The sequence below is a fragment of the Serinus canaria genome, chromosome 26, assembly GCF_022539315.1.
Source record: "Serinus canaria isolate serCan28SL12 chromosome 26, serCan2020, whole genome shotgun sequence".
NCBI lineage: Eukaryota > Metazoa > Chordata > Aves > Passeriformes > Fringillidae > Serinus > Serinus canaria.
In genome coordinates this window covers 1,006,387-1,021,078 of record NC_066339.1, presented here as the reverse complement: position 1 = coordinate 1,021,078, position 14,692 = coordinate 1,006,387, and the positions used below count along the sequence as shown (strand labels likewise).

The following is a 14,692-nucleotide window of genomic DNA, read 5'->3' as shown; positions in this document are numbered from 1 at the left end:
GGTTTCTCTTGAGTACCTGCAGTGATAAACTGGATGACTCCATTACCATAATCTGAAAGGAATGACAGCCTAAGGAAAGGCCCAATAAAGGAACAACAGCCTATGGAAAGGCTCAGTAAAATCCTTCAGCATTTGCCTGCTTCTCTTCATTTGTAGAGCTGCATGTCTTGAAGTTCACTCTAACTTGTGTCTGTTCCAATTTTGTCTGAAAGCAGAGATTGTCTGCACCCAGCATGGGAAAACATTTTAAATCCTTAAACCTCCTTGAACCTAAAGACTATCCAAAGCTCTGTCTGTCCATCTGTTTGAGTTTGATGCTGTTGCCTGGTGTAACAGTGTGGAAACATCTCATGTATCAGCAGCTCCCAGTCTCCCAGTAGTAACAGCTCATTTGGACCTTTTGTAGCTTATTGTTTTCTTCCAGTTCCAGAGAAAAATAGACACTTCTTTTGCGTCTTAGTTTATGTTGGTTCACCAGGTTGGTTTGTTGATGGCTTTAGGTCTTCTTATTTAATTTTGACTTTGAGCTTTTAAGGATACTGAATGATAGAGAGGCTCATTGATGCTCCTGGGTTGTGAAAGAAATCTGAGCACATCATTACTGGCTTTTGAGTTCAGTGCAACAATTTCCTTCCACAATACCTGCTCATTCATAGCTGAGTGTGAGGAAAATTAACATTTACACAGTTATAAATCTTTTCTGTAAATGTAAGAAGGCTTCTGAGGAGCTGAGAGTAAGAAAGGAGAACCTTTAAACAGCTGCAGAGGATTTGATTTTAGCAATGTCCTAGTATTGCCCATAATGTTGAAATTTCTATCACAAAAAGCTCTGAAACATACTAAAATGTTCTGAGAAAGGAGTCAGAGAGAGAAGATAAGCACTGCAACAGCACAAGTAGTCACAGCCTGCAATAATAGCCTAGTTAATGCATTCCTCACAGCCAAGAGAGTGAATTTCACTACAAGGAGGTTGAATTTTTGTCCCTGACCCAGTTCTGCCGGCCTCCAGAAGAGCTGGACAAGCCATGGCTCTGTGTGTGCTGCCAACCTGCCAGCTGAGAAAGGACTTTACTTCATCCTCATCCAGTGTGTCAGTCAGCTTTGACGTAAAACACAGGTTGTCACTTGGGGGTGATCCATCTGCCCTGTTTTTTCATGAAGACAAAATGTGGGAAGGATGTCTCAGACTTGGGAATAGCTGATGGATATTCCCTCTTCACCATCTTAGCTTGTGATCTGTTTTCCCTGCTTGCAGTGAGCAAACCCCTCAGCTTCTCATCCTCGTCCCTGGAAGTGTCCATGGCCAGGGTGGACAGAGCTTGGAGCAGCCTGGGTAGTGGAAAGTGTCCATGGCAGAGGGTGGAACAAGGTGAGCTTTAAGGTCCGTCCCAACCTGAGCCAGTCACAGATTCTGTGATTTGTGAAGAGCCATTGGGAGAAAGAGGGCAGACAAAAAGCAGCTAGTGCAAAAGATTTTGTTGCTGTGTGTCTCTGTCATTGCACAAACCTTGAGAAAACCACACAGCTAAAATGTTAGTGGTTCAATCACAGTGATGGGCTCCAAACAAGACCACAGAGCTTTCTCTGGACTGACCCTGAATGTTCTGGAGACACAGGGATGATCTTCTGGAGCTTCAGCTGCCTAGGACTGCTGCTTCATGTCCAGTCTCTCATGCTTCCCATCTATACTTTTACACACTTTTGTTTTTAAACCTTGTAACCAGGTCTCCTACCCAGCAGTGACTGAGAGGGTATCTACCCCAGAGGAAGCTCCCACTGTGCGCTTGAGAGAATGGGGTTTAAAAGAATCTTGGGATGTATTTGGTTTAGATTTCAGCATAGCAACAGTAAAACAAGGACCTACAGCAGACTCAGAGGTAAATAAAGAAACACTTGAAAGTGAAAAAGACTTTAAAAATGGAAATTTAACTTATTGTAGGAGAGAGAAATTCCACTTTCATATATGCCTTTTCTTCTCCGCTCCTTTTTTTCCTCCCTTGCAATTTCTCATGAGCTATTTAACTTAAGCTGTAATCCAAGAACCATTTAAGCCTTGGCTCTGCATGTGCAAGTTCTAAATTGCACAGAGCAGGCTACTATTGACCCCTGAGTGGAAATGAATCGTTTTACTTCTTTCACTATTTAATTTTACTTCACATTGCTTCAACTTAATTTATTAAGGACTTCAAGCTAAGCTGAATATATTCCTGGTGAGATCAAAATTTAAATCAATGAGTTTATGAAGGGGTTTGGACAGGTATTACTGAGTTTATTTTAAAGTATATGTGCCCAGGCCCAGAGGTGATGCTCAGGGCTGTAATCTCACCTATTTGAATGATTGCTGGGTGCTCTGGCACAGGGAGAGGCAACTTTAATGTACAGTTTTGGGAGTCAAATTAGAAGCCTGATAAGCAGCACAGAGCACTCAGACTCACACTGTAGCCTGTCCAGACTGCACAAATGGAGTTTGTGCAGTCTGGACAGGCTACAGTGTGAGTCTGAGTGCAAGAAATGAGATGAAAAAAAAAAGACTTGTGAAATACTTTTATTTTGAAAATGATGGCTTGAGTCATGCCAGCAGTGTAGAAGGGTGTAATGAAAGGGAAGCAAAGGTGACCGATGAGCTCTGCTTTTGAAAGCAAAGACTCCAGCTTGTAAAGATCCTCAGATGCAAATCTCATTAACCTTAAATAGAGAAACTACTCCAACGGATGAAACGGTGATGTAGCTCAGAGAGGGGATGCCAGCCCCCATCATTGGAAGTGTCAGGATTGAATCCAGAAGTTCTTCTGTCAGGCACTGTTAATAAAGTAAGGAGATCAGACTGATGGAGAGGTCAGTACAGGATCTAGAGCTGACAAATACATTCAGATTGGCAGTGCCTCTTTGTCTGCGATTTTTTGCATTCCTGTGTGTAACAGAAATGAGAAAGACAAATCCCTTTGGATTCACACAGGACTATCTGGAGTTCTGCCAGCAGATGAAATTAGAATCATAGAATTAGAGAACTGGTAGGGTTGGAAAAGACCTTCAAGATCATCAAGTCCAGTCATCCATCCAGCACTGCCACATTCACCTCTAATCCATATCCTCAAGTGCCATGCACCTTTTGAGCACTTCCAAGGATGGTAACTCTGTCACCGCCCTGAGCAGCCTGTGCCAATGCTTACAAGCCCTTTAACCAGAAAATGTTTCCTAATATCCAACCTAAACCTCCCTGCTGCAGTTTGAGCCATTTCCTCTCATCCTTTTTGACCATCTTGGCTAGCAAACTAGATGGTATTTTGTAGCTGTTTCTTATAAACTCTACCTGGGGTGAGTGTATTCAGCAGCTGGATTTGGGAGATCTCCCAGTGAAAAATGCAAGATAAGGGCAGGTTTTTGGTGTCTGGTATTGGTGGACAAGGAACATGAGGACCAGAATGTCTCAACAGCTGTTTGTGCTCCTGAGCTCTGTTAACCTTTCTTTCCTCCTGAATCTTTTCTTGAGGACCCAGCTTTCCTTCCTTGCACTGGAACAAAGTTGTGTGGCCAAATCCTTGGTCCTGGGAGGGCCAAGCATTGTTCCCCATGCAGGTGGCACCAAAATGTCACCACTTGCAGTGTTGTCATCTCCACGTGGGGGTTTGTGCTGGCCTGAATTCTGCTCTGATTCAGTAAAACAAACACCCTGAAACTCTCAGCTGCACAATGTTTTGAGAACTGGACATGGCCTTTTCTGTTCCATGGCTGTCATTCCATGTTTGACATTTCTGTCTTGAAAAATGTGGTCTGTATATTTAGAAAGTAAAGTTGTTTGATTACTTAAGCTATTAGGAACTGCAGAGCTCTGGTTCCTTGGCTGGTACCAACCATTACAAAAGAAAAATCATCATTACAGCATTCCATAGATATTGTTGGAGTTGAATATGATGTGGCTGGCAAGTACATCTTACTTGGTTAAATATTCAGGTGGTTCATGTTTGCTTTCTGGCACTGGTTTTTCCAAAGCTGTAAGGCTTTTTGATTGAAAAAAAAAATGGTTGTTAAGTTCAACGGCAGCTTTAAAAAACTAAATTCTAGAGAATTTTGAGAATTATTTTAATTAAAAGCAAAACTAAAATATTATTTATTTAGAAAAAGTGGAAAAATACCTGAATAATCTAAAGCAGGTGGGCTGTATTTGAGCTCTGTTAGAACAGTTTTTTTGTTTGGTTTTGGTTGCAGTTAGTTGTGAGAAAGATGTTACAGTACAGCTAACACCAGCCTGCCTAGCTGTGTGGGAATGGGTCTTGGCAAGCAAACTTCTTACTTTGCAATGAGGTTGGAGCTCCAGTTGATGAGGGTGACAGATGTATTTTTAACCCATTATAATATGGTTGATTATTTCAATCAGTACATCTTACTTAGGTAATGAGATTACTGCTAGGAACAAGCAGAGGCCATAGAAAATAGATTTTATTTGACAGTAATCTCATCCTCTTTCAGAGAGGTATGGAACTGGGTCCAGGCTGGAATGTACTGACACATCAGTGTTATTCCATACCCCATCACAGTATTTATTAGCGCTAACTCTGAAGTTTTCTTGATAAAGTATCCATGAAACATGCTGGATACAGAAGGCATCTTGTTTATCCACAGGAATCCAGAGGGTTTGTTAAACTGGCACAGGCAAATGTACCTTTTCAGGTGAGCAAGCCTGTGGTTTGTACATTTGAGAAAAATACCCATGTCCTAGTTACTGACTAGGGGATTGTCTCCTTAAAAACTGTAGTTTGAGGAGAAGAGCAAGTCATGGAAAGTGTGGTGAGTAACAGGCTAAATGAGGCTGTTGTGTGATACTGTGGTGAGAGGGATGAATTGGTGGGAATGGGAATTGCCAGTCAGCATGCTTTCCTGGAAAATCTGCCTCTCCAGATAAACATAATCTTGTTTCGTGTTTGACTTTACTTGAGTGGTGTCTATAAATATGTACAAGAAGCCAAGATTTCTTACACCAGAGGGCTTTTTATTTTGTAGGCAAAGATTTAATGAGATTTACTGCCTGGAAGACGGAAAGCCTGATCAAACTACAGGAAAAAAGAGAAGTTTCTCTCAGCACTTGAAGGCTTTCTGTGAGCTCTCAGTGAGATATGCTGATGTGTTCACACACCTTTGTGTAGCCTCAGAAGAAATGAGTAAAAATGGCTGCAGTCTGTGCTCTGCAGGAGGGTCATGGTAGCTTTGGCTTGTAGTGACTCTTCAAAAATCACCCGATGCTGCAGCTCCGAGGTGGGGTTTGTTGCAGGGATGGTGTGATCCCTCAGCCCTATAAATAGCTGCAGTGTGGGGGGCTTTTCTTTCTGTGGAGCTGGCAGGATAGAGACCAGAGCTGTGGCTCTGAGGTGCCAGCTCTGCCAACAGAGCTGGCACCTCAGAGCCATAGCTCTGGGCTCCTATTTAGCACTGGACATTCCCGGGGCCTTAGCCAGATGGTTCAGCCCTTCAAGCTGTGGGGGAGGTGGGTGCTCACAGGCCTGAGGCTCAGTCCTGCTGAGGTAGATGGTCATTCACCTTTCAAGTTCCTGACAGCTTTGGAATAAGTTGACAGCATTTGGAATAAGCACAGTGATCACATTTGCTTATTTCTAGAAGTATGTGTGGGGTTTATGTGGAAAATGACATTGGCTTTAATTTTGTAAATGATACATTTTGTAACTGCCATGATGGTTAGACCTGTGTAGGTACCACTGTGATTAGGAGGTGCAGTGAATGGGTGTTCTTAAATGTGACTGGACAATACGTTCTAGACACGCTAGGAAACAATCCTGAGGTACAGCAAATGTCAGTCGTAGGATGCAAGTGTGTGTGTGTGTGTGTGTGAGTGTGAGTGTGAGTGTTTGTGTGTGTTGTGGGTGGGTGTGTGAGTGTTTGTGTGTGTGTCTGTGTGTGTGTGGGTGGGTGTGTGAGTGTGCTTCTGTGTATGCATGTCTGAGTGTGTGTGTGAGAATGAGTATTTGTGTGAGGGTGAGTGTGTTAGTGTGTGTGAATGTGCATGTCAGTGTGTGTGTGAGTGAATGTGCAAGTGTGTCTGTGTGTGTTTGTGTGTGTGTGTCTGTGTTTGTGTCTGTGTTTGTGTCTGTGTGTCTGTGTCTGTGTGTCTGTGTGTGTGTCTGTGTGTGTCTGTGTGTGTGTGTGTGTGTTTGTGTCTGTGTGTGTGTCTGAGTGTGTCTGTGTGTCTGTGTCTGTGTGTGTGTCTGTGTGTGTGTTTGTGTGTGTAACTCCGGGCTGCATTGGTTTGCTCAGAGCTCAGTCCTCATACTGCCGAGGTTGGGGGTTTGATCCTCAGTCATGAACAGTTGGACTCAATGATCCCTGTGTGTTCCTTCCAATTCAGATATTCTGTGATTTTTCCCTTTTCATTATTGATGTGTTAATAGCAGGTCCTTTTTCTTGGCAGAAGAATGGGCTTTTATTTATTACCTTGCCTTTTTTGTCCTTTTCTTTCTGTTTATTCCCTGTTTTTTCCCCAGTTACCCAGTGGGAGGCTCTTCCATGCAGCAGCGGTTATCTCGGATGCTATGTACATCTTTGGTGGCACAGTGGACAATAACATCAGAAGTGGAGAGATGTACAGGTTCCAGGTAATTTGCTGATAAACATACTCACTTCCACACCAATTCCACATGAGTCCTCTTTGTGGAGTGTCTGGTTTAGCTCACCCTGAGCTCCACGGTGTTTGGTCCATGTCCTTCTTACAGGCAGCCTCTGTATTTCAGATTCAGCTTTCACAGGTCAATGTGTGTCTTTAAAATCTTTTGAGAAATGCTATTTGGACAGACATCTTGGTAAGGTCAAGCCCTCTAGTGCCTTCTGAAGTCCTACAGAGATCATGACAATTTTGACAAATCATTGGAAAGTGTAGCAGATGGGATTTGCTGTATTATTTCATCAAAACTGGCTGTTCCTCTTCGTGTGCTGTCCTGTTCAGGGCTCTGGGGCAGAGTGATTTGTATTGTGGTTTTATCTCCATGCAGCTCTCCCACTCCCATCCGACTGAACTATGGGAATTGAAAATTATAAAATCAGGATACTCACACTGGATTAAATCCCACATACATTCAAGTTTATTTTTATACCCTCAGACAAGTCCTGAGAGTAGGTGGACTCCCAGCCTCTGAATCCTCATATCTGGAAGTTGTGATGAGACACAATTCTTCCATGTTACACAGTGTTATCTGTCCTTAATCTCACCATGGGGGAAGCCCTGCGTGTGTTTGATTTGCTTGTGACATTCTACTTTATGTGCTACACTGAGGCTGAGTTAAAAACAAAATCCAGAGATAGTAGGTGTAACATTGGCACTTTTGATTATAGAATCACAGAATCAGGAATATCCTGGGCTGGAAGGACCCACAAGGACCGTCCAGTCCAGCCCCTGCCCTGCACAGACACCCCAACAATCCCACCCTGGGCATCCCTGGCAGTGCTGTCCAAACCCTCCTGGAGCTCTGGCAGCCTCGGGGCCATGCCCATTCCCAGGGGAGCCTGGGCAGTGCCAGCACCCTCTGGGGGAAGAACCTTTCCCTGATACCCAGCCTAAATCTCCTGTGACACAGCTCCAGCCCTTTCTTGTGACCTGTCCCTGCTCACAATGAGCAGAGATTGAAGCTGTCCCTCCATTGCCCCTTGTGAAGAAGCTGCAGACCCTGAGGGGATCTGACCTCAGCTCTTCTGCTTCAAAGTGGTGTGAGATTTGAAGTTTTTATAGCCACTGAAATTAATTCTGTCTTCTGTGGGGTTTTATTATTTTAGTTTTCTTGTTACCCTAAATGCACTCTCCATGAAGACTATGGAAGGCTGTGGGAAAACAGACAGTTCAGTGACTTGGAGTTTGTTTTGGGAGAGGTGAGTAGAATTTATTGGAGAGGTGCCAATGGGGGTGTTACTGTGTGTGTGGTGTGTTTGCTGGGAAAAAGCAAATTGTGCAGTGGTTTTGCCAGAAACCCTGGGAATGAATCACTGGTGAACTGTCTGCCTGGTTTAGTAAGTTTCACTGATCCAGATCAATTTTTAAAGCTGCAATGGAGAAGAAACTTTTAAACTGAGAAGATCTGTGGGTCCCTGACTTAACCTGAATTTATCAAAGCATCTTATACAGAGTTGCAATATGAAGATTTACCAATGACCTCTGTACTCCCAGGTCCCAGTTGCCTCCTAGGAAGGCAGGTCAGTGTTTTGCAAATCCATTATAATTTCAAGAGCCATTTTTAATTACTGAAATAAAATAGAATGAGAAAAAGCAGTACAGGGGAATGGTTCTCTAGTAATGCAAACAGTTAAAACATTTAACAGAGAACAGGTTTTCTTAATATAAACATGAGAAATTTGAATTTACCTGCATTCTTTTTGCAAAAATGAAAAGTCAGAAAAAGCTTTGCAAAGCTCAGAAAACAGATCCTCAACAACAGGTGAAATAAATTATGGCAAATAATAGCAAAAACCATTCTGTTATTTTGAAAAGGAAAAATTAAACAGAAAATCAGATACAAGAATAAAAAGCACTATATCTGACAACAGCTTTTACTCAGTGAATGTGACACAGGCTCTTTCCCAAATGGTGTTTGCCATTAGCCTTTGGGGAAATAGGTGTTGAATTTCATCTGTATGTGCAGAGCAGATATAAGGCTGCCTTTAACCTGAACTGTATCATAACCTGGGGTTCAGCCCGGGTTTCTGTGACTTCTGCCACCTGCCATGACCATGTGATTTGGGGATAGAAGCTGGATGTGATTTCTACCTTTGCCTTTGGCAGAAGGAGGAGCGAGTCCGAGGGCACACTGCAATCGTCACCGCTCGCTGCAAGTGGCTGAAAAAGAAAATCATGCAGGCCAGGGAGAGGGTGAAACAGGTGAGTCTTTTGGAAAAATTGCCTTGTAGCAAGGTAAGGCTTGTTCTGCCCAGGTTTGGGAATAAGGTTGTCAGGAGAAAAGTAGTATCTGTTGAGACAGCTGGAGGACAGGAGCAGTGTCTGATGCTAAGGTGTTCTTGAGCAAGTAAAATAAAGAAGATCATTAGTATTAACTAAGGCTACTGGATGTGTATCAGGAGTGTAACATGGAGGAGCCAGAGTTAATCCAGTTATCTGGATTTGTCAGTGTGGTTCTTGGAAGCTCTTGTAGCTGTCTGATGTCTAATCTTGTGGAATGCCCCAGAGAGGTTTGTATACTCTTCTCTGTGGGGGTGGTAAGAGCTGTGTCATGGGGATGGCCCACAAAATCAGATTAGAGGGAAGAAAGGCAATGCTAAGGGTTTCAGCTGCCTCTGTTCCCTTAACCTTTGTACTTTTTTACTTTTTCCAGAGGTGAAAGTCTGGTACCCTCTAATCATTGTCTGTTAATTTTGACTACTTCCATCTTTTCAGCAGCAAACATTTAATGGCTTTTGGGGAGGTAGTAGCACACAATCTACAGTAAGATGTGGATGCCTCACTGCCCCCCAGTTAATTGTTTTGCCACTGGAAAGGCTGTGGGAAAAGGCTGTCAAAGGGAAACTTGAAATAACAGAGTGCTTTAAAATACTTCTGTGCAGAAATTTGTGCTCTGCCTTTGCAAGGCAGGGTTTGTGGAATCTACTCCCACCTGTCCCTCCTTCATAGAGTGAGGCTGTCCTTGCTGTGGGTAGAAATGTGAGTTCAGTGCAGTTCATTCCTCCCTTGCTCTGATGTCCTGCTTCTGACCTGTATCCAGGAGCGTGCTTGTGTTCTTATCCATGTGTGTCCCAGGATATGGAACAGTAAGTCTAAGACATGAATTCCTTGTTATCTTCAGGATAATCCTGAAGCTAAAGTGATCCCAAGCCTTGAAGAATGTGGAGTAAGGAGAAGGATCCTCTGGTTTGGTGGTAACTTGTGTGAACTGGCACAGGCTTGTGCCATGTTTGGGTGGTTTTTCTGTTTCATTAGAAATCAAAGCAAGACATTGAAGAGGAGGGACATACCACATGCCAGAAGGATGGGATTAGTGGCAATGTCAAGCTGTGCCGACTGCAGCCACTGCTGGAAGTGCCCATCCGGGAGGCCGAGGCACAGCCCTTTGAGGTGCTCATGCAGTTCCTGTACACAGATAAGATAAAGTATCCCCGCAAAGGTAGGGCAGCAGGCTGAACTGACACTGGCACTAGGGAGGGGGGAGGGGGGCAAACGTGTTCAGAAACAGCAGGATCCAGCATTTGCAGGTGTCAGTCCTGTGCTGAGCACTTCATTACTAACCTGAGATTAAACAAAAAGCAGATTTTTATCAGAGAGTACTAACTATGCTTTTTTCCCCGCCTAATTTCCCTAATTCTTTTCAAATATCAAGGAAGAACAGGTTCTTGATCATTCCAAAAGGTGTAAAAAGCCCTAAACAAACAAAAATATTGTGGTATTTTGAACATCACTGCATCCTGCTTGGAAGGACCATGTATCTTATCCTGGCTTGGCTTATTTCCTCTTTCTGATATTGTTTTGATCCATTTTGAGCCCACACAGAGAGGTGTGCAAGCCAGTATTTATCACTGTTAAAAATCCAATCTGCAGGAATGCCTCAAAAAAGGAAAAATCCTTTTGGTGCATTCATTGAAGTTCTCTGAGTTAAAAAACACTTGTGGGTGGGGAAGTAACAGCCAGAGGTCTCACAGCTTCCACCCAGGGAATCCAGCTCCTGGCTGTGTGAGTGGTGAGGGCTGTGGGGCACTGGGAGGGAGGCTGGGTACTACTGGATACAGCGAGGAACTCCAGCTGCTGGGACTGGGGAAGCTGCAACCACAGGGCCTGGTGAAGTACAGTGAGGTACAACTGTCCTAGCACTGAATTGTGCTTCAGCTTCACTCCAAGAGCTTTGCTTTCTGCAGGAAAGAAAGTGATACTTGTCCATTTGTGCCAAGGCTCTCCCTGTGAGGAGGCCTGTCTGAGGATGGTCCCACTGGCTGGTGGTGAGGGAACTGCTCCCTGCATTCTGCTGGCATTGCCAAATCCTGCTCCCAGCCGTTCACTGATCTTCAGTACCCTCACCTTGGGACAGGCTCAGGCCAAGGGAAGGCTTGGACCCCTGAGCTCTTCCCATTGTTACAGGTTTCTCAGACAGCCTGCCCCTCTTCCCCAGCCCATGAGGGGTTCTCCCTGCTGCTCCCCCCTTCTGCTGGGATCCTCCATGGGCCCTACCCTGCCCATTTTTATTCCTAGTAGCTCCTCTCAGCTCATAGAGCAGCACCCTGGGGAGCCATCCAGAGGCTGAGCTAATGGAATTGGGCATGCTCTTCAAATGGGATTTTCCAGTTAGACACAGAGGAGGCACGTGACATGTGAGAGGGCTTTTCTCTATTAAAAAATAGTTAGAGCAGATGGGCAGAGGTCTCCTGTGAGGAAAGCAAAGGCCATGAGGGATTATTCCTTGAGTTGGTGTCCCAGTAGCCCCATTGCAGTGGCCTACAAGGGTTTCCTCTGCCCTCTCTCACTTTAGCCCCTATAGACCAGGCCTGTGCAGGCTGAAGCATGGAGTTAAACCACAGAGTACCTACAGCAGAATCAGAATCAGCGAGCTGGTTGTTAATACTGTGTAAAACCCAAGGACTCTGGCAGGGCTGTTGGCAGCTGGGCACTGTGAGTCACTGGGCTGCAAGCTCTGGGCCTTGTCAGGGATTTTAGAGAATCACTTCACTTTCTTTGGAGGGTTTAAAAAATTTGTGATCCATATTATCAAAAAATCTTTGTCTTTTGCATGTTTCAAATTTGAACCTCCTCTTCTAGATAAAATCTTGATTCAGATTTTATCTAATCAGGAATGGAATTCTTTTCTCTATAAAAATACTCCAGCCACTGCCTCTTCTACTATTCCAATTGCTCCAGTTGATATAAAAAATAATTTCAGAAGGTTCTTCTCTTTGTTCTGTGAGCTCTCCAGCAGTTCTCCCTCTTGCAATTTCAGGTCATGTGCAGGATGTGTTACTCATTATGGATGTGTACAAGCTGGCCTTAAACTTCAAACTCTCTCGGCTGGAACAGCTCTGCCTTCAGTATATCGAAGCATCTGTAGATCTGCAGAATGTGCTCATTGTGTGTGAGAATGCTAACAAGCTTCAGCTGGATCAGCTAAAGGTAATCACATTCTGCATACAAAGTAACTGATAAGAAAATTTAAAAAAGAAAATTATGTAATTAGCATTTGGCCAAAGGTATCAGCTTTTGCAAATTCATCATTCCTTTAATTACAGTTCCTTGAGTATATTTAGCATGGCTTGTCCTACAGTGGCTTGTGATATTATGTAGGCTTTTTCAATACATGCTCAATATTTTTGCATATCTGCTTTGTAGAATGTCAAGAGCAAAGCGACTTTGGCTCTTATCAGTTCACTCTTGCTACAGCAAGATGGAACCAGTGCATTTCCTGGTCTTGCTGTGTTATATATACTGACACTGCAGATAGGTTCTTTCATTTTCTAGACAGAAAAACTATACTCTGTTCTCAGGCCTTTGTGCTGAAAAACAAAATGTGCCAGTGGTTCTCTGTCTCTGTGGTGGGTGAGAGGCTTTTGGGTGTTGGGTGTCAGTCAGGGTAGAGTTGGCCCCTTAGCCAGAGCAGTGCCCAGAGCCAGTTCTGCTGAACCTGCAGGGAAGCAACTCCTGCCCCAGTCCCAGAGCCAGAGCAGGACTGTGCAGTGCTTTCTGAGGATGTTCAGCCTGTGCACACCAGTGACTGTATTGCTGGTGGCTGCAAGCACAGAGAGGCTGCAGAAAGCAGTGTGCACCAACCCTTCCTCAAGCACTGTGTGTGCACTAGATTTGGGAGAGGAAATGCCTCCAGGAGGAAGCAGCAGGGCCAGCAGCAAGTGTGTAAATGCTGACACAGCCTTTAGTGCATGGCATCATGGTGCCATCAGCTGCTCAGAAGCTCATTGGTGGATCTGGTGCCCCCACCTGCCCTGGCCACCTCTGGAGTGACAGGAGCTCTTGCACATGGCTCCAGTCAGGCAGGATCACCCTGAGGTGGCATCCTGTCTGCTCAAGTGCTCATTAGTTCTCATGGGTGGGTCCTCTGTAGAAAGCTGTCCTTTCTGGAATCCCAGTCATGACTTAAAATGTTTCACAGTTGAGTCCTGACAGATACCTTTGGATCCCAGGTGGAATAGACTGCCAGAAACAGACAGTAGTAATGATTCTTTGGGTGAACTTGTACCCACCTTATGGTGAGCTGGTGTAGATTGTATTTATTGCTTATAAAAGTGGAATAAGGGGAAGCCTTGGTTCATACTGGGAAATAAAGTGCCCTTTTTTTTCTCTAACTGTTTAGCATTAGGTCTGGTTCATTTATCACCTTTTCACCACATTGATATTTGTAAGGAGTTTATTAAAGAGCCTTCCGGAGCTCTTGAACTCTTTGCTGCTTTTATGGAAAAGATTCAGGCAAAGCCCACACAAGGAATCCTCTAAGCTCTTTGGACCCTTGATGGAGAGTGTCAAGAGTTAAGATCTTTTCACCCTTTTAATTAACTTTTGGCATCTAATTATGTTAAAAGTTACTATGAGGTAGCAACTAATCTTCATTATCTCCGTGAACTGGATTTGGGAGAGGAAATGCCTCAGTATCACCTGAGATCCCTGTTTTAGAAAGCTTTGGAGCAGCTCAATGGGCAGTTAATCTCTTCCTTGTTAATATTTCCAGTCAAATTTTTCTAGATGCTTAGAATTGTCCTGAAATTTCTGTTCAAGGAGGAGCCTAAAAGGTGTTCTAGGAAGGATGAGGATATCACTGTTGGATAGTTCCAGCTACAGGATGCCTGTGGAGGTTCAAAGGAAAAGATGGTTGATGGCAAATGCAACATATAAGATTTATGGGATGCTCTAAGATGACTTCAAACAATAAACCATCGATTTCTTAATTAATATTGGTGTATTTTTAAGGAACATTGCCTGAACTTTGTGGTGAAGGAATCCCATTTTAATCAAGTCATAATGATGAAGGAGTTTGAGCATCTTTCTTCATCCCTCATTGTGGAGATTGTCCGGAGAAAGCAGCAGCCTCCTGTCCGCACCCACTCTGACCAGCCGCTCGACATCGGTAACCTCCCTGCTTTATGGAGTCATTCCAGCTGCTGCTTTGGCTTTGCTAATGGCTTGTTTAGCCTGGGGAGGTGTGTGGGAAGCAGCCCCCTGCAGCCCAGCAGTTCCCAGTTGGGATAACTGCTCAGGCTCTCTCCTGAGAGCACAACAGTTCTGTTCCCAGTGAGGTTCAATCAGAACGGTGTCCCAGCAATGTACACGGGATCGTGTTCTTGCAATAAATCCTGATCCTGTTCAGAGACACGAGAGAAGGAGCAGAAGGGTGTAAAGAATGATCCAAAAAAAAGGCAGGGTCAGTCACTGTAAGTGGCCGAAGGGAAACAAAGCTAAGCAGGGAAACAGGCTGCTTGAAGGTGTTCACCAAGGAGGAGCAGGAGGAAGGATGAGGATCTTGTGAATGAGGCACTGCTCTGTGTGCCTGTGTAAAAGGAACAGGAGATGGAGAGGAGGAGAGAAAGATGTGATTTACAGCTTTATTGTGAAATTCATCAGGAGCTGATTTGGGACTAGTCTTACTCAACATTTTACCATCCTGACACACAACACAAGGAATGTAATAATGAAATTTTCTAAGGCCACAAAGTTCAGAGGCATTGGCAGTGTTGGTGTGGAGTGCTGCACAAAAATAATTGGGAA

At 44.2% G+C, this 14,692-nt stretch overlaps 1 protein-coding gene across 3 annotated transcripts in view; it reads left to right on the top strand.

Moving 5' to 3' along the window:
* The window catches only part of LZTR1 (leucine zipper like transcription regulator 1), a 35,092-nt gene that overhangs the window by 13,756 nt on the left and 6,644 nt on the right, over positions 1-14,692 (top strand). The window contains exons 10-16 of one of the 3 annotated variants that reach the window (XM_050985214.1): positions 6,492-6,602; positions 7,774-7,866; positions 8,774-8,869; positions 9,789-9,833; positions 9,923-10,106; positions 11,925-12,094; positions 13,898-14,054. In XM_050985214.1, the coding sequence (XP_050841171.1) occupies positions 6,492-6,602; positions 7,774-7,866; positions 8,774-8,869; positions 9,789-9,833; positions 9,923-10,106; positions 11,925-12,094; positions 13,898-14,054 (856 nt within the window). Of the gene's footprint in view, positions 1-1,740; positions 1,878-6,491; positions 6,603-7,773; positions 7,867-8,773; positions 8,870-9,788; positions 9,834-9,922; positions 10,107-11,924; positions 12,095-13,897; positions 14,055-14,692 lie in introns of all 3 variants that reach the window. The other 2 variants (XM_050985215.1, XM_009097412.4) reach the window with 2 other exon arrangements.